At 43.7% G+C, this 23,470-nt stretch overlaps 1 protein-coding gene across 1 annotated transcript in view; it reads right to left on the bottom strand.

Moving 5' to 3' along the window:
• LOC105025739 (cadherin-4) overlaps positions 1–23,470 on the bottom strand; it is a 300,440-nt gene that overhangs the window by 72,054 nt on the left and 204,916 nt on the right. Inside the window, 2 exon segments of the mRNA XM_010896667.5 lie at positions 3,111–3,308; positions 14,814–15,040. Coding sequence (XP_010894969.3) covers positions 3,111–3,308; positions 14,814–15,040 — 425 coding nt within the window.

The raw sequence follows: 23,470 nt of genomic DNA, 5'->3' as shown, positions 1-23,470 counted from the left end.
TGACTGTCCTTACTGACCTTCTATTATATAACATATAGTATCTTTCTAAATAGTTTATCTAAAATACCTAGAGTATATTTATTTCTGTATACTATGATTAGTATCTTTCTGTTTTGTGTCTATATTATCCTTTTATATAGTATCTATAGTATGCTATATAGTATCTATATAATGATTTTGTATAGCGTCCTTTGGTATAGTAACTATAGTATGTTTATTTATAGTATCCATAGTGTTTTACTATATAGTCATTTTCTGTATAGTATATTTACTGTATGTCTGCATAGTATTCATAGTATGTTTCTGTTTAGTAATTATAACATCTTTATAAAAACTATATATACAGCACAGAGAGAGGTCTTGCCCTAAATTAGGTAGTTTTTCTGGTTTTGTTGTTGGATATTTAAAATGTTCTTAATTGGCCCAGTGACAATGCAATCAGCAGAACATGTGGATGTCAGCAGTCAGGTTTTTAAGATCTGAACACTAAATACAGAGAAATGTGGAGGAAAAAAAAGTACAGTAGTATGTTCATGCATTTTCCATGAAGCAAAGTACATCATTGACTTATTTTACTGTCCTGAAAATAACAAATTATTCTGTGGCAATTAAATTGTAACAGGAACCGTTGTAAATATGAAACAACATTGTTCCCAACATTGTTCCCAACAAACCAAACCCTGATGGTTGATGCATCCTGCCCCCACCCCCTCTCTTCCTCTCAAATATCAAGACCTCAGTCCTCCTTGTTTACAGAAACCTCAACATTTTATGTTTGGGTTTAAACTGTGAACTCAACTGAACTGCTGAATGGTTTGAACAAAGGGAAAATGTCCAATTCTTTCACAGTGAAAGGCCAGCAGACAGAAAAACTGTGTGTGTCGAATTTGAGTGATGGAGTGTGTCTGGCGACAGAAGTCCGAAGGGAAAAGCTCTTAGCCCAATCACTGTGGAGCAAGGATACCTGAGCACATTTTCTATTATAATCATATCACAGTTATACAGCATAATCAGCACTAGGACAGGAAGGCTTCTTTCCTGTATACCATTCTACAATACAGCATCACCAACCAAACTAATGTTTGCCATTGCCTTTTAAATGGTTTTCACCAGACATGACTTGCTATACAGACAGAGTCATTTAATGTTTCTCCTCAATCCATAAAAAAACTAAAACTGGTTCTAAATCGGCACAATTTACACAAAAACATTATGTTCAGTTCCAGAAGGAAGACCATGTCCATCAACCTAAAGCACTATTCACCTGTTTTTCATAAAAATCTCTGTTCTTTTTAGTGCTGTCCCTAATGAATAGTTTGGTAATCACTGAAGTTGTTTGGGAAAAAAGCACTTTTTTAAAAAAAATTGCAAGGTAGTCAATACCCTTAAAACTAATGACATACGATGACAACCAAATAAAAATAAAAATAAATGTAAAACACCCTATAGTAATCTTTTGAAACCACTCATCCTCCACCATTGAAACTGGGCACTTGTCTGTGATATCATGTCATGTTTATAACACTATCTGCTCAATATTTGCTTGTGGAGATAAACATGGCACAGCTCTATGCATGAACTTTTCCATGACCCTGCGTGGTTTAATGAAAAAGTAAACCACACTAATATAACAATCAAACATTGCTCTGTTATGAAGGAAAGCTTGACTCATCATTACATAAATACACATCCAGTTCACATTGTGTTTGCTTGGAATCAGTTCCCTTTCTGTAAAGATTTTGATTTTGTTTAGGCTACACACTTAGCTATCAGAAAAAACAAAAATGCTTCTTAAGCTAAATAAAACAACTGACTTTTGTATATCTCAGTTTATTTTCAAATTAAAAGCAATTTCTTATTTAAAACTAAATCTTTAGCTAAGAATATTGACCAGAACTATTTGGCTCATAATCCTTATAAAACCTAGCGGCACAACTGGAAAAGGGTCTTTTTTTACAGTCAGTTTTTACTCTCATTAATTTCAGTATTTTTCCACTTCCGTATTTTGTAAATGCTTACACCACTTCGCAATTTTTTTAGCTGTAAATCTCTCTCTCTCTCTCTCTCATATATATATCTTATCACTTGGTCAAAAATATTAAGATATTCTTTGTAGAGCTAATTGAAGCAAATACATTTACAAACATCACCCCATCCTGAAGAGATTGACATGGTTATCAGAACGGCAAGGCGTTTTTTATTATCTTGATTTGAGTTACTTGATGAATCACGCGCAAAAAGCACAATTGTATCTGTGTCGTCGTGTAGAAAACATAGCCAATCAGTAACAAAACTCAAATCATTGCAATTCTAACACTCTCAACAATCACTTGTGTAAACACTGACACAAGTAATTAATCAACAAGCAACCAGGATGTTGGCATGAATAAAAAGGGCAACAGGTAGGCTCATTTGTGTTTTTCAAACAATGGATGACAACATCAAAGAGAAAAGAATAAGTACAATGAGAGGAGGTAGACGAGCGAAAGGAATATGAAGAACAAGAATAATCTCTAAAAAGATAGTTACCGCATGTAACCATATTCTTGTATATAGTGTGACAATGTGAGAAGCTGGGATGTGTTATTTTCTCCTCAGAGAATCTCTAGATATTACGCTCAGTTTATAATATAATGCAAAATTTAAAAAATCATAGGGGGAGTTATTGAACATATTATTGATACTGATGCATTAATACTATTTTATGAATGCTCTCAATTCTGGTCATTATATTTAATGCTTTTCTTTTGAGTTTTTAAGGCAAAGTTTCATTTATATGCCAGATAATATGGTTTTGAGTGTGATGTTTTGTTTCTGGGATTTCCTCAATAAGGTGTGTGTTTCAAAATGTTTATTCTTCGGGAAAGATGTAGCACACATTCAGGAAATGTGTGCTAGCAATTGTGAATAACTGTAAAATATACTGGTAAGCATTAGCATCTCATCTAAACATTGGGATTGATTTCATGCCTAAAAGGAGCAACATTTGTTTTCATGACTGAAAGGACCAAAGGCCATTGTGTATCAACAGTTTATTGATAGATTCATTGTTCAAGTTCAGAGTTCTTCCTCTCTACCTTTAAAAGATAACAATCAGAAAGGTCACTTACACTGACGAGCATCTGTGGGAAGGGCCCTCTGGAGTTTTCAGGCACGTTGATCGGTGGAATGACCCAATCTCTCTTCTGTCTCCGTAGCCCTTTGGAGTTCATCTCCCTTTGCCGGGGAAACATGATGACAGTGGGCGGAGCCTGGAACTCTGGTAACTGGACATCTTGCTTCTTCCTTTCCTCTTCATCCATCGGGATCTGAAAGATGTGACACAGAGTCAAACTTGCTATGTGATATAAATGTGACGTGGGTCTGCCAAAAGAGTCGATAACACCTGGTCCCATAAACAGTCATCTCTGTTCCCACTGCTCAGTCGGTCAATGGAGCCACTCTTCACCCACATACTAGCGTTTGCATCAGGAATAATCTGCAATGAAACTACCCAAACCCTTTTGTGATAAATATCCACTCATTAAAGCCTGGTTGTAAATAAAGTCTTCACTGTAATCCTTGAGGTGGGTTTAAACGGATAGCAACAAAGTAAGATTCATTATCAACAGTTTAAAATGAACCGACAGAGAACAAGCTACTAACTTGGGTTACAAAACAACAATTTCTGAAATTTTTTTATCGATTAATAACTCCTCCATTTGCATATTGTCCTGGTTCGTTATGACATAAATTCTCCGCCAGGCCGGTGACTAGCCGACACACAATATGTCACTTCAACAGTAGTGTGTGTGAGTCTGGATTCCCGCTGGAAGTTGTGTAGCTTCTCGCGGTCATCCCGTGTATGGTTTGGGATTCATATGAACAAAACAATGTTCGGATCAGTTTGGCATCTTAACCCTCCGTCAGAAGCACATATCCATATCTGGTGCAACAGGAAACTGCTACTGACAGCGTGGAGAAATCCTGTTTGAAATGACGGACAGAACCTCTGGCCCTCGGTGGAAACTGGCACACCTTCGGGTTCTAGCACCGAAGTACATAGTTCAGTGAGTTTCATCTATATCAATGTCGAAGGCTTTGCCTAAGCTCTCTAGCCCCCACCCCGAAATCGGGCTTTCTATAACTCCCCCGTTTGCCCTCTATCTCCATCTCTCAGTCTTATTGTTTTTCTCCCCATCGGCTGGTCCTGACAGCTTGACTCAATAATAGCTATTCATCAGGAGCTGGGGAGAGCAGGGCCGCCGGGCGGATGGAGTGTGAGACAGGTTAAGTGCGCCAGCAGGCTAGGATAATGTCGTGCTAGCGTGGTCTACCCCCAGACGTCCCTCAGGCCTCCCCCTAGGTCTTGCCAAATCTTCGGCTCTTATGTTGCTCATTGTTCCAGGGCAAGGGGCGAGTACCCACATTTCCTGCTAAACGGCTGAGAGCAGTGGGACAATATAAGGTGCTGTGTACCACTCGAAGTGTATTGTGCGTGAGAGTGACGGCGTTGGTGCGCGCCCGTGCGTATGTGTGCCTGTGCACTACTGTGAAGACAAACTCTTCCACTTGGATGAGAGAGACAGGTTCAATCACCATACATTTACATATAAAGAGCCTTGTGTTTTAATACCTATTCCAAAATTTCATTTAACCTTGCCTCCGCGTCTACCTGCCTCCCTCCCTCCCTCCCTCTCTTTTGCCATCTCTTCCTTATGTATGGCCTTGTGGTGAAAATGCAAGGGGAAACTGCAGGAACAGTGCAGCCACAGAGCATAACAGTTGAAGAATTAAAGAAGGGGCTCTTGGCACACACTGGAAGTTGAGGGATCTGGTACGCGGCAAGCTGTTTATGCTAATTACAGCCCCTCAGAGCGTTCGGCACAGTCTATAAAACACTTCTCCTATTCTCTCTTCCACTTTGTGTGTGCCTGGATGCCTCCGAAGGTGGGCTGCACCTGCCAGTGAAAAACAATGCTTCCAGGTTAAGTTCATTAGATGGAACTCCAGGAGAGAGGATTTAAAGTGGCAGTGAAGGAAGCCTGGACTGTCAGAGGGCTTGGAATGAGCTGTGTGCCAGAGGAAAAGCAGAAGACAGTGGGAAAAAGAGGCAGAAAGGAACAGGCAGAAAGGAAGTTGGGCGTCACGATATAGGGAGAGAGATTTGTTTCACTTCTGTCATTTGCTTGTCAAGTATCATTTGGCCACTCAGAGTTTAGAAACGTTTGATGTTTCAAATATTGCCTCCTTAGAGAGTTGAGAATGTGGGAGTTGATCTATAAAATCCATTCCTTTGGTGACTCATCTATTTAAATTACAGCATCGAATTAACATCCATTCCTCCAGCCGTCATCATGGGAATGAAGGAGTTCAGTGCAGCAATAGGCAACCAGTTTCAGCTACTGAAGGATTTTTGTCTGGACACATGGTCAGTTGCTGGAAAGGAATTATAATAACTTGAATGCAGCAAATTTACTACAATAGTACCCAATAGTAATTTTATCAAGGCATAAACTCATACCTTGATAACTTTGAGATGATATTTATGGGAATACTTTAACTCAACTAATTTCTTGATTTTACAGTTTTTTTGTATTGCTTAAGCACGATTTTCAAAACAGGGCCCGTGTTTTCAAAACACTACACACAATTAGCACAACCACACACCCAGTTAGCAAAACACTACAGATCCTTTGCATAATTAAACACTCTTGTAAAAACTATACACTTCTGTTTAAAAACCACACTTTGTTACCATATGAAACACACACGTTTCACATTACTATACTCTGTTTGCACGAGTTACACTCTGCTGTGATTAACCTAAAACACTTTTAGCACTTCTACTTCCCTATGATTAGAGTAGGCTACCATCAACAAAGTACAAATATAATGTAAATTCACCAAACACTACACAAGACCAATGTTGCAGACTGAAGAAACTAATTTATTTCTCAACACGCCCAAAATGTTGACATGGAGATTCATAATACTGTAACAAAATGTCACTTTACATATTGTACTGTAAGTTTACTGTAAAAAATAAACTAAAACAAAAAAAACTAGACATTGTCTCTTCGCCTAGCTGGATCTGGCCAGAGAATTTCATCAACATCGCAGGCAATGTTGTCATTAGCAAGACACCTTGGAAAGAAACGTCTTGAATGACGAATCCATCCTTGCATTGCTGCTACCTCCATCTGGTCACAGGCCTCCTCCATGGCTTGGATGAGGGGTACCTCAGCCTGGAGACGGAGATCATATACCTTCCACCGCCATGCCGAGATACAATACCTATTTTCCAGTCGAAATGTTCTTATCACACTTGCCACTGTGTATGGGCTTAGATTTGGCTGTACTCGCAGTCCAGCCTCCCTCAGCGTCGGGCCGTGGTGGACAACGTGGTCAACCAGTGTTGCACGGATCTCATTTGTCAGATTCGATCCTCTTTGAGCACCTTCTTGTCTTCCTCTTCCTCTACCTCCAGCATGGCCTCCATCTCTTCCTCTTCCTCTGTTGATTCCTCTTCCTCCCCTTCCTCCTCCTCCTTGTCCTCCTCGTCCTCCTTGTTCTCCTCGTCCTCCTCCTCGTCATACTCTTTCTCTGAATCTTTCCATTGTGCTTGAAGACCGATGAACTCACCTGCTGCTTTTTATAGTGCTTATACACCTGATTGGTGTGTTTACAATTAAGCAAACAAGTGTTTGCACACCTGATGACTGTGTTGAACCAATTGGTTGGACGGTGTGGTAATTTGACAGTCAGTGCTTTGGTATTGCAAGGAAGTGACTTCATGATAGATGTTTGTGTGTAATGTATGTTAAGTGTGTTTAGTGTTTTGCAAATCACTGTGTGTAGAGATTTGCAACAAGTGTGAAGTTGACAATGTGCTTATAGTTGTGCAAATATGGGCTGATGTTTTGCTTCTTGAGTGTAAGATTGTTCTAATAGTATACTACTTTAAATTTTAGTGTGTAAGCAATCCAAAAAAACTGTAACTAATTCCCAGTGATTTCAGTAATTTTTCTACCCTGGTGTACTGATGACTATCCTGGTGTACTGGTAACTATCTTGGTGTACTGATGACTACCCTGGTGTACTGATGACTATCCTGGTGTACTGATGACTACCCTGGTGTACTTATGACTATCCTGGTGTACTGATGACTGTCCTGGTGTACTGATGACTATCCTTGAGTATTGATGACAACCCTGGTGTATTGATGACTATCCTGGTGTACTGGTGACTATCCTGGCATAATGATGACTATCCTCGTGTACTGATGACTACCCTGGTGTACTGATGACTATTCTGGTGTACTGATGACTACCCTGGTGTACTGATGACTACCCTGGTGTACTGATGACTACGCTGGTGTTCTGATGACTACCCTGGTGTACTGATGACTACCCTGGTGTACTTATGACTACCTTGGTGTACTGATGACTATCCTGGTGTATTGATGACTGTCCTGGTGTACTGATGACTACCCGGGTGTATTGATGACTACTCTGGTGTATTGATGACTGTCCTGGTGTATTGATGACTATCCTGGTGTATTGATGACTACCCTGGTGTATTGATGACTACCCTGGTGTATTGATGACTACGCTGGTGTATTGATGACTACCCTGGTGTATTGATGACTACGCTGGTGTATTGATGACTACGCTGGTGTATTGATGACTACCCTGGTGTACTGATGACTACCTTGGTGTACTGATGACTACGCTGGTGTATTGATGACTACGCTGGTGTATTGATGACTACCCTGGTGTACTGATGACTACCCTGGTGTACTGATGACTACCCTGGTGTATTGATGACTATCCTGGTGTATTGATGACTACCCTGGTGTATTGATGACTACCCTGGTGTACTGATGACTACCCTGGTGTATTGATGACTACCCTGGTGTATTGATGACTATCCTGGTGTATTGATGACTACCCTGGTGTACTGATGACTACCCTGGTGTATTGATGACTACCCTGGTGTATTGATGACTACCCTGGTGTACTGATGACTACCCTGGTGTATTGATGACTATCCTGGTGTATTGATGACTACCCTGGTGTATTGATGACTACCCTGGTGTATTGATGACTATCCTGGTGTATTGATGACTATCCTGGTGTACTGATGACTGTCCTGGTGTACTGATGACTATCCTTGAGTATTGATGACTACCCTGGTATATTGATGACTACCCTGGTGTATTGATGACTACCCTGGTGTATTGATGACTACCCTGGTGTATTGATGACTACTCTGGTCTACTTCATCTTTGCCCATGAGGTAGTTGCTACCCCTCTGCATCCATACCTTCTCCGTCCTTACAAACCAGATAGTAATTATATTCTCCTGTGCCAAGTACAGGCTACCTTTCCCAACAAGCACTGCGTGCCATCGCATCCTATTATGTGCTATTTTGTCTAAACCACATCCAGGGGGAAACTTCTCTCTCTCTCACTCGGACTGGATGGATTGCCAAGTGAAACACAAATACGTTTGCCAGCTACGGCTCATTGATCTAAACCGGGTTTGTCAGACGGAAAGGGAGACAGATGTGTGCTGGGTTCTGGACAAATGTATTCCATTTTATCAGCAGGAAGAGGTTGAGGGGTGTTGTTTAGATAGGGGCAGGAGAAGATAGAGATACGCGGTTGTTATACTGAGAAGCAGATGTGAACCCCTCCACCCTCTCCAAGTAAATAAGCCACGCTCTAAATCCCTTCATTTTCAGCTGCTAACAGGTACCTGTGGAGCCCTAGGGCGAGTGAATGGGTGAGCAGAGGGCACAATGGGGGGGGGGGGGGGGGCGTGGGTGGTGGGAGATTTACTTATTTTGCCTTACAATTTCTAGCTTTTTTGCTGGTAGCACCTGTCAAACAACATCTCTCTCAAAACACAAGAATGTAATTTCAGACGGGTTGTACATTAATAGATTATTGGTACCAACCCTGTAAAATAAATTATATGCAGAATTATTTTTTTATATTCCTGTGCTAAACCCTCCTTTTTCCAGATACTTTTTAATGGCTAAGTTTGATCCGTGACATAAGCTCATGGCCAGTGTGGCGTGAACTCCTCCATCTGCTACCTAAGAGTCAAACCAACAGGCGCAAAGGAAGAAGGCTGGAAGGTTCTAGAAACTTCCAGGTGCCGGCCCTGCCCCAGCCCAGCTGTAAACCGTCGGGACCTCGTCAAGGGACACATAAAACAGGCTCTCGGAGAGGAGGCAGGGGGAATAGCTGAAACAGAAGCCTCATAAGAAGGCTTTTACTGGGAGATGATAAAGGAGGTGGAGAAGAATATGAGGAGGCAACGGAAGGAGAGCAACTCAAAGCCTCACTGACCTTACCGTGCCTCATGCCCCAGCTATAAGAGTCGAAGAGGGAGAAAGGCACAAGGGCGGTGTGCCCACGGAGGAGTCGACCACCAGAGACCAGGCCTCCCAAACCTCCACCAAGGGGCCACCGTAGAGACAACAACACCTCCCCGTCCCGGCAGTTTGTTTTCTGTTGGTGATTTCTCCTTCACCTTCTTCCCACACCCATCTGTTTATGTTAATAAAAGGCCCATCATGGCCCTAAAGACTGGTGTGATGTCCGTTCCCAGTGTCTCTCTGTGTCACACCACATAACGTTGCATTGTATGAAGTTACACAACAACACCAAGACTTAAATTCCTCTTCAATTAGGTTCGACATAATATATTACCTATTTCCCCCAGTCAGTTTTTACTTTATACATCTGAAATATTGCTTAGTTATAAGCTATTATTCAACAGCAAGCGTGCACAGTCCTGTCATCTAAGCATTTGGTGAGGTAATTAATTGGAAGAAAATGTGAGCAAAAAACAACATGACTGTGTTTTTGAATACCTTTGTCATAAGATATCATAGTATGAAAAGGCCTTGAGAGAGAAAGTGATAGGTGGGAGTAAGCAAAAGCGAGAGAAACAGATACAGAGAGACATATGTCACCGACAGAAAACATCCTGTATTCATTGGAACAGTATTGTAAAGAGTGGGCCTTATCCATTAATAAGGAAAAGTCCAAATGTCAGAAGAATAAATAGCATTTTACCATGAATGAAACAACCCTGAAACACTTCACCTTGGTCTGACTATTCTTCTGTATGTTCATACAGTGTCTTTCTAACTGCTAAATATGCTCAGATTTTAGAGACTTTATGGCCATGTCAATACACCCTGATGAATAGTCAGATGAAGGTGGATCAAATGGTGTCTGCCCTGAATCAGTTGTTGGCTTATATTATTTGGCTCAGTCATATCAATTCTCCAAGATGGCAGTGGAATTTGGGGCTTGTTAATCTAAATGACACATCTGAACACAAAAGCCCTACTGAAATATTCAATTCTGCGTATACACCTGGAATTTATACAGATATTATTAGTGTTCACATAGATTCTCTAGCCTGCAGGGGAAAGCTTGGGAGATTCTACTTAGCACTCCATGTTAAAAAAAGGCACTACATTTTGGACTCACAAATCACGCTGTGATGCAGAATTTCATCATCACAAGGCATTCTTATATAAACACAGTAACCCAGAATTACCCATTAGACCAGTGACCCTAATTACTGGTAACATGTAATTAGAAAATGTCAATGTTACCATATTCTGAGTAGTGATATATCAAATTAGCACCTTGTAGACCTGGTAAACATCAATACATGAAAAAAAGGAAGATACTAACAGAAGATACTAACAGCTGTCATCATGGGTAACTGTGTGACCATAGCATGGCAAAAGGCAGCTTAAACAATCATGGATGGTCAGAGAGGAAAGGCTTTGTGAACACTATGTGATGTTGGAAATGAACACTTCCTACTCCACTGGCCAAACATGATTATAGGAGGTATTTATTTCCTGAAAGTTAAGGTGAGGAGAAAATATGCTATATCTTAGATAAAAACAGAGACTGTAGACCTCCAAGCTGAATATATCCTGGCCAGTCAATATGAAAGAAAGTCAATTTACATGTATACATTTGTCCATGTGGGTTGTTTTATCTATCACTATTGCTGCCTAAATATGTGGCTTTGGAAATAGTGGCAGGCATCCAGGATTAAAGAGACATAGAGACAGAAAGAGACAGCGAAAGCTAGTGAAGGAAATTGTTTAATTGTCAGGTCATTTCTGAGTTACAACATACCGACTACGCTCTGGAATTCCGCAAAGGGTTTTCAAATTTACTGAGCACCGAATGGGTAGTTGGGAGTGTTATCTGGGGAGGGTCGCCTGGCCATGACACTCCCTACTAACTTTATGCCAGTCGGGGGAGGGTTGGTTGTCAATCGTGAAACCAAAGGCTAAGTCAGGATTTCCCCATTCTTCCCAGCTGTGAGGCGGACATCACCGGGTCTATCACAGGAAGCCGCCAAGAGGTGTGCCAATGTTGGACCAAACCACCCGACGTTAAATGAACCTTGTACCAGGCCAGACATCGACTCCATTCAAACCACATTGTTTAGCTCACTGTTGATTAAGTGCTAACAAGGAAATGCCTGCTCTCTCCTGGAGCAAATCAAACCCATTCCTGCCATCCGCCGTTGGAACGAAGCAAGGGGCAAAGGAGGAAGAGGGAGGGAGACGGGCGATCCAGATATCAACTCCCAGGTTTTGAAACAACAGTTAAAAAGAGACGAGAGCCTTCCAACAAGTTTTCATCTTCTGTAGCACCCAGACGCAGAGACACACACAGCCCAGACACAGGAAGTGACCCAAACACCCACCATGTACATTAAAACATATTTAACATACATATTATTCCACGTTTTCCCTCTTGTAGACACACGCTTGCGGAAACAGACCCACATTCTCTCACACGCAACCCCGCTGTGTGAACAGGAGTCAGTGAGTGTGAAATGGTAGAGGCCCCAAGCTCCGGCGCCACCAGAACCCAGCCAGCTGGCTCTTGTCCCAGCATTCCCTGCCTACCATTCCCCAGCCTTGCCTGGTCCCCGCATGGACGCTTTGATATCAGTCAGCCACTGGCGACACACACACACACACATCTGCAAGTTATCATTCCGCAGAGCAGAGCGCAAAACGCCATGTCAATAATTAAATTGCGGATTGTGTCCAGCGCCGTCGCCGCTTTCTCAGCCAGTTTAGCCGTTTGCATGACCACAGCCAGCTCTAACTTTTTCCCTCTTCCTTATCTACTTGGAATGGTATGGATTTTTATTAGACACACAACAAATGTTGAACTTAAAGGTGCATTCTGGCATTTCACCTAAAACAGGTTGCTTGCATACGTGGAATTCTACTTAAAATGAATGCACACATACATCAAACACTATATCAGAAAGTACAGTATCAAACAATGCACACATACATCAGAAAGTACAGTATAGAACAAAAGCAGTTTGTTATTCACCAACATTTCTGGAATACATGAATAAGGTCTAAGACCCTTTTAGTTCAAACGAATATCTATGCTTTTCGCAATGTCTGTGAACCCAGTGGGATACGGAAAGGTTAAAGTTCCCATGAAGCTGCCTGAGGTCCATGAGAACTTACAAGCACACACACTTGGTTTCACAAGGTAGCGCTTGGCTTCACACAATCCCTTGGTCTCAACACACCTTTGACCCTATCTTGGCTTCTCTTTAGTGGACCGGCATGATTGCAGAGAACCCAGAGACACACGGCCCCCTCTGGCTGAGCCGCTGGTTTCTCTCTAAGCGATGTGGAGTTGCCAGGCTGACTTAACCTCTCTTGGTTTCAGTGATGCATTAAATAGAAGGAGGCGTTAATCTGATACTGATTAGAACCTAGAATGGACAACATTCAGGGAGACAGACGGAAAGGACCGGTGATTTGTATCTGACTCTTTGCTCAAAGCTATGGTCACTCAAACTGTTAATGCTGTTGGATACGTTCCTAAACTTCTTCCAATCCTATTGATAAAGGCCTCGACAAGTTGATGAATGCAGCATCCTGGTCCCAGTCCAGACTGACTAACTAGACAGGGCAGTCTTTTTGTAAGCAGCAGAGTGAAATCTGTTGGGAGGGGGGAGGTTAGCTCCCAAACTGGACAGTAGGCCACCTTCAGTAAATGTATCACAACACTACTACTATAGCAACACTCGGTGCCTTCTCGGGCCCCAGGTTGGTAAGTCATCCCTCCCTCTTCATTATTTTAATTTGGGTGGCTGGACGCCTTCTGTGGGTGGAGGCCACGTGAATATTAGTATTGTCCTTCTGGGCCGTTACTGAATATCAGATAAACAGACAGACAGACGGAGAACAACACAGACAGGCAGACAGACAGAGAAACAAACACACAGGCAGGCAGACAGACAGGGAACTACACAGACCGGCAGGCAGACAGACAGGGAACTACACAGACCGGCAGGCAGACAGACGGAACTACACAGACCGACAGGCAGACAGACATGGAACTACACAGACCGGCAGGCAGACAGACAGGGAACTACACAGACCGGCAGGCAGACAGATGGAACTACACAGACCGGCAGGCAGACAGACAGGGAACTACACAGACCGGCAGGCAGACAGACGGAACTACACAGACCGGCAGGCAGACAGACAGGGAACTACACAGACCGGCAGGCAGACAGACGGAACAACACAGACCGGCAGGCAGACAGACGGAACTACACAGACCGGCAGGCAGACAGACAGGGAACTACACAGACCGGCAGGCAGACAGACGGAACTACACAGACCGGCAGGCAGACAGACAGGGAACTACACAGACCGGCAGGCAGACAGACAGGGAACTACACAGACAGGGAACTACACAGACCGGCAGGCAGACAGATGGAACTACACAGACCGGCAGGCAGACAGACAGGGAACTACACAGACCGGCAGGCAGACAGACAGGGAACTACACAGACAGGGAACTACACAGACCGGCAGGCAGACAGATGGAACTACACAGACCGGCAGGCAGACAGACGGAACTACACAGACCGGCAGGCAGACAGACAGGGAACTACACAGACCGGCAGGCAGACAGACAGGGAACTACACAGACCGGCAGGCAGACAGACGGAACTACACAGACCGGCGGGCAGACAGACAGGGAACTACACAGACCGGCAGGCAGACAGACAGGGAACTACACAGACCGGCAGGCAGACAGACAGGGAACTACACAGACAGGGAACTACACAGAACGGCAGGCAGACAGATGGAACTACACAGACCGGCAGGCAGACAGACAGGGAACTACACAGACCGGCAGGCAGACAGACAGGGAACTACACAGACAGGGAACTACACAGACCGGCAGGCAGACAGATGGAACTACACAGACCGGCAGGCAGACAGATGGAACTACACAGACCGGCAGGCAGACAGACAGGGAACTACACAGACCGGCAGGCAGACAGACAGGGAACTACAAAGACCGGCAGGCAGACAGACGGAACTACACAGACCGGCGGGCAGACAGACAGGGAACTACACAGACCGGCAGGCAGACAGACATATTCTGGATTAGTACAGTATTCCAGCCCTGCAGGAGAGGGATAATTTCTCACTCCTTCACTTTTCTCTGAACCAAATGTCTTCTCTCTCTCTGCCACCTCTGAGGTAGCAGCTGAACCCAGCTGTTCTGTCTGCAGTAACCAGCAGAAAGTACTGAAGGAAGTGAGATCACACCGATAGCGGGCTGACATTTGAGGAATGAAGCTGGCGGTTTTCTAGCTAGGATTCCGGAGTACTTTAACAAGCTAAGTTTCAAAGGTGTGTGTGTTAGTGTGGTTGTGTGAGTGTGTGTGTATATATCTGTGTCCACATCAATGAACAGAATGGAAAGTCTTACCTGATTGCCTGGCGCCGAGGGTGTGGGTTGACCCATCAAGGACAGCCTGACCGTGGTCTCCCACACGTGTGTGTGTGGACCGCTGGCAGTAACCGTAAACTGGACCGGAGCGTTCAGGTTGGCCACCTCTCCCTGGGCATAGACGGAGCCATCGATCCCAACACTGAACCTGGGGTCATCACTCTGAAAGACCACCCCCTGATTCTCCATACAGTCATCAAACGTCACTATGTAAAGAGAGAAAGACACAGAGAGAGGGAGTAGTTATAAATAAATGCTAAAGATCAAAATACAGAAAAGCAATGTTACATTTCGTGACCACCTAAAGGAAGATCATTCTCACACATTCCATTACAGAGCTCTCATCTACAGACAGATTAACCTGGAAAAATGTGTCCCATGGCAGCCGGCCTTGAGGCTCTGTTCATAAACACAAACAGACCCGACAGAGGCCAGGAAAACAATGCATTTAGACCAAATCACAAGAAAGCAACACATTTTGACAAACTGAAAACAATTTGAATAAAAGAAATGGGGCAAATTGGAATGCTTACTTGGCCTTGGTCTTAACAGCGAGCACACAGTGCTTCTGTTCAATACATAATTTCTTGCTTTCGTTTCATTACTTTATTCATGTACTTTAGTTGGTACATACATCAAAGAAATAGTATAACCCTATTTCTATTTAATCGCACAAATTCGCTTCTTTATTGTCAACAAACAACCTATTGAAACACCATTGCAATCAAGACGTCCTATAATCAAGAAACCATGAGCAAAGGTTACGGATAAAAGCGTTTCAAAAATGTTCACATAACTGCCATCTATATGGCTTATGTGGAGTTCCACAGAGAAAGCCATCACGGCAGCCTGGTATTTTTCACTAAGCTGATATTCTTTCTTTCTGTCTCTGTTTGTCTTTCTGAGGACTTTGCCCAGAAAATGTCTGGAGAAATTGCCCTGATAATGTCACAACCTTTCAGAAGGATCATAGAGGAAATAGGAGGGAGATGTTCTCAACGTTGACATCTCAACCTGTCGTCGGAGAGAGGAGACTGGCTATTATACCATACAACACTTTCAGAATATAGAGCATCTGGTCAAGACCCAAAAGCTCAAATTCATATATGACAAGTAAATGGAACGTATAAGACCTTGAGAGCTTGCCCACAGATACAGAGCAAATAACGTACAAACATACACGTACACATTGGAGAAATATGAATAAGAAGTTCGAGGCTATACACCTGAACAATATTTGTAGAAATTTGAACCATTATAGGTTATAACCCTGCCTGTAAGGCTTTGTCCATTGGCTGTGGATATAAGGCAAATATACATATAAACACACACACACACACACACATACACACCAACTGTATTAAAAAAAAGTGAAAAGACCTGCGCCAATAAGTTAATGCTAATATTACGGCATATCCGTTTGATTAACAATGTTTACGAGCCACTAAGAGAGAGGGAGAGAGAGATTGTAGGGAAAGAAAAGGGGCAGAGAGAGGCAGTGAAGTAGAGGGATACAGAGGTATCCATCCAGTTTCACTAATCACACGCCATCATTAAGCAGAGGATCAGCCTATATGACAGAAGACTGAATGAGATTCAAAGCCTGACTCGGGACCTGCTAACTCACCAGCAGATCGAAGACACTATTGACTCCAATCACGGGCGAATACGCAGCAAATTAGCATGCAACTGCGAAAGTGACCTCATCCCTGACCTCCCTAAAGAACTAACGACCTGAAGGAGGGGAGATGTAGCCTCTGGAGCCAGACGGCTCACCTGGGGAGGTGTTGAGGTGTAGCTACTCCCCGAACACAACAGAGACATCAGAACAAGAGCGTAGACCCCTGGATTAAATAGGCTCTGGTCCTCACACCCATGGCCCACCACATCTATGCCTCTGGCCCAGTCAGTCAACTGACTGGCTTTGTGTCACTACCAGTCCCTCTGTGGTCCTTCTTCCTGGGGATTAGTCGTTCTAGACCGTACTTTGAGGGGAACTTCAGGGTTGGAATTCACCAGTGTTGGTTCCCATTGCCACCCCATCTAAAGGGGTTCAGTGGGCCAGCCTCTAGCTACTACTACAACAGCTGAATAAGGGTTCCCTGCACAGAACTGTGTGTACATTACGCTGCTCTCTCCCTCCAATGGGTAGAATGCTGGTGATCTATATGGTAGGACATCATTAACCTTCTCTCTGAAACTGAGAGCACACAGATTGACAACGACACTCAGTCATTCCAACGGTAACAGGTGTTGTCTGTGGGCAGGAGTCCCAGACTGGATGGAGGTTTGGGGGGGAACTCAAGAGGTAAATTACTCAGTGAGTTTAATGTTTTGTGATACAACAAATGAGCCCCCTGTCTACACCCACATTAAACGATGATACTGTCCAGCTCAACACGTTGATACTGTACACCTCAACACGTTGATACTGTACAGCTCAACACATTGATACCGCATACCTCAACACGTTGATACTGTACAGCTCAACACATTGATAATGTACAGCTCAACACATTGATGCTGTACACCTGAACACTCTGATACTGTACAGCTCAACACATTGATATTGTACACCTGAACACACTGATACTGTACACCTCAACACATTGATACTGTATAAATCAACATATTGAAACTGTCCAGCTCAACACATTGATACTGCACACTGGAACACATTGATACTGTACACATGAACACACTGATACTGTACACCTCAACACATTGATACTGTATACCTGAACACACTGATACTGTATACCTCAACACATTGATACTGTATACATCAACATAATGATACAGTCCAGCTCAACACATTGATATTGTACAGCTCAACGCATTGATAATGTACAGCTCAACACATTGATACTGTACACCTGAACACACTGATACTGTACACCTCAACACATTGATACTGTATACATCAACATAATGATACAGTCCAGATCAACACATTGAAACTAAACACTGGAACACATTGATTATGTACAGCTCAGCACATTGATACTGTCCAGCTTAACACGATATTACTATACATCTCAACACATTGATATTGTACAGCTCAACACATTGATACTGTACAGCTCAACACATTGATACTGCATACCTCAACACAATGATACGATCCAGCTCAACACATTGATACTGCATACCTCAACACAATGATACAGTCCAGCTCAACACATTGATACTGTTAGCTCAAAATGCATTAACACTCACTCTTGTCTTTTGGTTCTACCTGCCCTCTCACTCCCCTCTCTTACAGTTCTCTATTCAATATCTCCCCTACCTGAAAGTGAGAGGCTTTTTGGAAAAACAAAAGCTACAGTTGGAAAACATGCATTGATACTGTTTTGGAAGGCAGTCTGATTGTGTTAGCAAAGAGGAAGTCATTCCAATTCAAAACTGCTTTATTGTAATGACAAGTGCTCATGTATCGCTGCAGCATTCAAATATGTGCATATAATGAGCAGCAGGTGGTCTCACTTTCTAGCTCTGTCATCTCTTCCTCTCTCTCTCTCTCTCTCTCTCTCTCTCTGTGTTTCTCTTTCTCTCTCTCTCTCTCTCTCTCTCTCTGTCTCTCACCCCCTCCATCTCTCTGGGCACAGCGCCAGTGATGCAGTAGAATTGAAGCTGTGGTTGGCAGCCTCGTACAGAGGAACCAGGGATAAAGGAGGGAGAGGAAGGGATATCTTCAAGCTTATCAGACTGATAGCCGAGCATGTGTGTGTGTGTGTGTGTGTGTGTCTGGACAGGTGCCCGCGCCTGTGGTGTTGTTGTGGTGTTGTTGGTGAGTTGAAAGAGGTCCAGAGACATGTTCATGTAAAGGTGTACTGAACCCCCACCAGGTGTGCTTATACGTGTGTTTGTGTGTGCGTGTGTGTGTGTGGAGCGGGGTCATTCCCCCATTTGATACAGTACCTACTAACCTTCGCATCCCATTAAGGCCATCACATCTCAAACATTCCCTGTCTTACAGTACTAGCTGCCTAAACATCATAAAGATAGACCAAGCAAACCACCCCCCCAAGCGTCCCTACACTCTCCTCTCTGTTATTCTGGTCAATCGGGTGGACACAGCGCCTCTGAAGGGAAGGTTAGGGTTGCGTTGTACCTCTGTCATTGCCTTTGTTTGAGTTGACAGTTGTTTTTCAGTGAGGTTTACACAGTGCATCTCTGTGTGTTCAGACAGACCCAACAGAGCCAAGTGAGAGTTGAATGAGGACCTGTGTGCTGGATGTGTCAAAGCTACCACTGCTGCCTGCCAATAACTCTCTCTCTCTGTCTCTCTTTTTGTCTTTCTGTGCAACACTCCGCTCTTCTCTCTCTCCATCCCCAATGGGGGCAACCTCATTTATTTGTCTCTCTCTCTCCCCCTCACTCCTTATGTACAGTATTTGTGCTCTGTATACGTGTTTGCCATTCTGTCTGTCTGTTTTGGTGGTGACAAAACAGATCTCGGGAAAATCGAAACGAGAGACAAGTATCCAGTTGAACACGAACGCACGTGCGCTCGCGCTAAAACAAAACTCTGAAGGAGTGCCAGTTCTTAATGGCCCGGGTGGGTCGACAGCAGAGTGGGAGAGATTATTAAAAAACATGCCAACAACAGCGGCCCTGGTGCCTGAATGTGCACTTCACCGCTGCACATAAACAAGCCCTGTAAAGCACAAAATGAGACCGATCCTCATCTGCGCCGAAGCAGCTAGCCCTCAATAGTGGCCACCTCAACTAATATTCCAAGGGGGGTGAAGCCCTTTTATATTTACCCTCCTTTAGAGAGGATAAAAAGGTAAGAACGTCGCTTCAGTCCACATTCTCACGTCCGAACCCTTGTTCCCCCTTTGTTCAAGCAGGGTTTGAGGGGAGGGCTTAATTGGAGGAAGTCAGGTGATGCGACCGGCCGCTCTGACAGCGATGTGGACGTCGCCGGGGAACAGAGGGAAAGAATCGGAGAGAACCAGAGACTGACGAGAGCAGGACTGACGAGAGGGGTACTGTCAGGAAAGATAGAGGGACGGGGATCAGGCAGATGTGGGAGAGACGTACGCTCTGGTGAACACAAGCCGCAAACAAGAGGAGAGTGTTGAAGAGCCAGAAATAAACTACGCTGCAGTGGATTGAGGAATACTGGTAGAGGAGAGACAAGAGGAAGGAAGAGAGAGATGGATGCTCTGGTGGACGGTGGGCTACTGTGGGCCTAACCTATCATTTAGGAGGAGGAGGGCGGATCCAGTCTGGGGCTGGAAATCTGGCTTATTTTAGACTGCTGGCTCTCCCTCTCACACAGAACCTACTGGGATGGATGGCTTCTTCAGATGGCTGTTTAAACAGGTTAATTGGCCTGGCCTCCCCAGAGATGGGCAGATAGAGAGAGACAGTTGGAGGGACGGAAAGAGAGAGAAAGACAAAGAGAGAGAGAGAGAGAGAGAGAAAGAGGGAGAAAAAAAGAGAAAAGAGAGGGACGGAGAGAGACAGGAAGTTGTCAGGCCAAATAGAAGATGAGATGGATTGAACAAGAGATGGAAGGCAAGGACAGAAAGAGTGAGAGATGGATGGAGAGAGGGAGGGCGCGAGAGAGAAAGAGAGGGAGGGATATGGCTGTTGATCAAAGTGTCTGTAGTAGTGTGTAAGTGTGTAGGGTGTCATGACATATGGCTGTTGATCAAAGTGTCTGTAGTAGTGTGTAAGTGTGTAGGGTGTCATGACATATGGCTGTTGATCAAAGTGTCTGTAGTAGTGTGTAAGTGTGTAGGGTGTCATGACATATGGCTGTTGATCAAAGTGTCTGTAGTAGTGTGTAAGTGTGTAGGGTGTCATGACATATGGCTGTTGATCAAAGTGTCTGTAGTAGTGTGTAAGTGTGTAGGGTGTCATGACATATGGCTGTTGATCAAAGTGTCTGTAGTAGTGTGTAAGTGTGTAGGGTGTCATGACATATGGCTGGCTGAGGACAGACTGAATGACAACGCTAAAACTACTAGCACCCAACTGACAGGCAACCTTCTCTCCCACTGTGTGTGTGTGCAATCTGTGTGGTTTTGTGTGTGTGTGTGTGTGTGTGTGTGTGTGTGTAGTACTCTAGGTATCCTACAAGTCTTAAGCCAATATGGTGTACAGGCAAAGCATATATGTTAACCCCTAACCCATCACTGTCTCATAAGTCCATTGGTCACCATCATGGGCGGTAAGAGAGACAAGCTAACAGCAGGACAAAAGAGAACAGTTAAACTGCTCTGAGGTGGAGGTGCTGTGGTGGAGCTGAGGTCGGAATAAGGCTCTGAGGTGGAGGTGCTGTGGTGGAGCTGTGGTCGGAATAAGGCTCTGAGGTGGAGGTGCTGTGGTGGAGCTGAGGTCGGAATAAGGCTCTGAGGTGGAGGTGCTGGGGTGGAGCTGAGGTCGGAATAAGGCTCTGAGGTGGAGGTGCTGTGGTGGAGCTGAGGTCGGAATAAGGCTCTGAGGTGGAGGTGCTGTGGTGGAGCTGAGGTCGGAATAAGGCTCTGAGATGGAGGTGCTGTGGTGGAGCTGAGGTCGGAATAAGGCTCTGAGGTGGAGGTGCTGTGGTGGAGCTGAGGTCGGAATAAGGCTCTGAGGTGGAGGTGCTGTGGTGGAGCTGAGGTCGGAATAAGGCTCTGAGTGTCTAGAAAATAAAGAAGCTTAACTCTTCTTTGAGTAAAAAGGGAAAACGTCAGCAGAACACCACCTTAGATCCTTCTGAGGACTTAAAAACATTTGAATAGAAATACAGAAAAAAACACAAGCCTCCAGTCTTTCCCTATTTACTAGAATCTTATATTTCTCCTCCGTTGATCTGTATCATATTATTCTGTATTGTTGAGCATAGAGGAAAAACTCTGCCATAGGCACACACACACAGACACACACACACAGACACACACAATCATTGTTTTGACTAATCGGTGGCTCTTTAACGATGGATTAGTATTGGTCTAAACAAGTTGGGGAACGCTTGGTTTCTTCCACATCATTCCTCTCCCCGCAGACAAGATTGGGGAGTTATAGGCATCCACGTTCCTAAACGTGTGTGAAAGCAAGAACCACGCCAAAAGATGTATAAGCTAACATAGAAACACATTAATTTGTTTAATGTACAACCCTGTTTCCAAAAAAGTTGTGACGCTGCATAAAACGCTCATATATACAGAATGCAATGATGTGCAAATCATTTATCCCTGTATTTAATTAAAAATAGTACAAAGACAACATGACAAATGTTGAAACTGAGAAAAGTTATTGTTTTGGGAAAAGTACATGCCCATTTTGAATTTGATGCCAACAACTCATTTCAAAAAAGGTGGGACAGGGGCATGTTTACCACTGTGTTGCATCACCTCTTCATTTAACAATACTCTGTAAGTGTTTGGGAACTGAGGAGACTTCCTCAGTTCCCATTCAGTTTTGAAAGTGAAATATTTTCCAATTCTTGCTTGTTATAGGATTTCAGCTGTTCACCAGTTCGGTGTCTCCTTTGTCATTTTTTTTCTTTTCATATTGTGGCAAATGTTTTCAATGGGTGACAGGTCAGGACTGCAGGCAGGCTAGTTATGGACCCAGTCTCTTTTACTACGGAGCCATGCTGTTGTAATACGCGCAGAATGTGGTTTGGCATTGTCTTGCTGAAATAACCAAGGCCTTCCCTGAAAAATACATTATCTGGAAGATAGCATATGTTGCTCCAAAACCTGCATATTTTGTTCAGCATTAATGGTGCCTTCACAGATGTGCAAGTCACCCATGCCATGTACATAAATGCAACCCCATATCATCACGGATGCTGGCTTTTGAACTGTACGCTGATAACAAGCTGGATGTTCTTTCCTCTTTGGTCTGGAGGATGGGGCGTCCATGATTCCCAAAAATCAGACCACAGAACAGTTTTCCATTTCACCTCAGTCCATCTTAAATGAGCTTGGGCCCAAAGAAGGCGGCAGCGTTTCTGGATCTTGTTTATACATGGTTTCTTCTTTGCATGGTAGAGTTTTAACATGCATTTTTGTACGGAGCAACATACTGGGTTCACAGACAATGGTTTTTCGGAAGTGTTCCTGAGCCCATGCAGTGATGTCCACTACAGAATCGTGTCTGTTTTTAATGCAGTGCTGCCTGATGGTCCAAAGATCACAGACATCTAATATTGGTTTTTGACCTTGTCCCTTTCATACAGAGATTTCTCGGATTCTATGAGTCTTTTAATAATATTATGTACCGTAGATGATGAGATCCCCAAACTCTTTGCAATTATACTTTGAGAGACTTTGCACAATTAAATGATTGCACTATTTGCCGTGTCTATTACAGAGTGGTGAACCCCTCCCCATCTTCACTTCTGAAAGAGTCATCCTCTCTGGGATGATTTTAGTATACCCAATCAGGTTACTGATTTGTTAGTAATTAATCTAATTAGTTGTGAGATGTTCCTCCAGGTAAATTTTTTAGCATTGCACAGCTTTTCTAGTCTTTTGTTGCTTCTGTCACAACTTTTTTGAAAAGTGTTACTGGCATCAAATTCAAAGGGGGCATATATTTTTCAAGAAACAATAAACTGTCTCAGTTTCCACATTTGATATGTTGTTGTACCATGTTCTATTGAATACAGGGTTTAAATGATTTGCACA

The sequence above is a fragment of the Esox lucius genome, chromosome 12 (assembly GCF_011004845.1).
Source record: "Esox lucius isolate fEsoLuc1 chromosome 12, fEsoLuc1.pri, whole genome shotgun sequence".
Classification (NCBI taxonomy): domain Eukaryota; kingdom Metazoa; phylum Chordata; class Actinopteri; order Esociformes; family Esocidae; genus Esox; species Esox lucius.
Note: the sequence above shows the minus strand (reverse complement) of the source record. Positions and strands in the feature narration are given on the sequence as shown.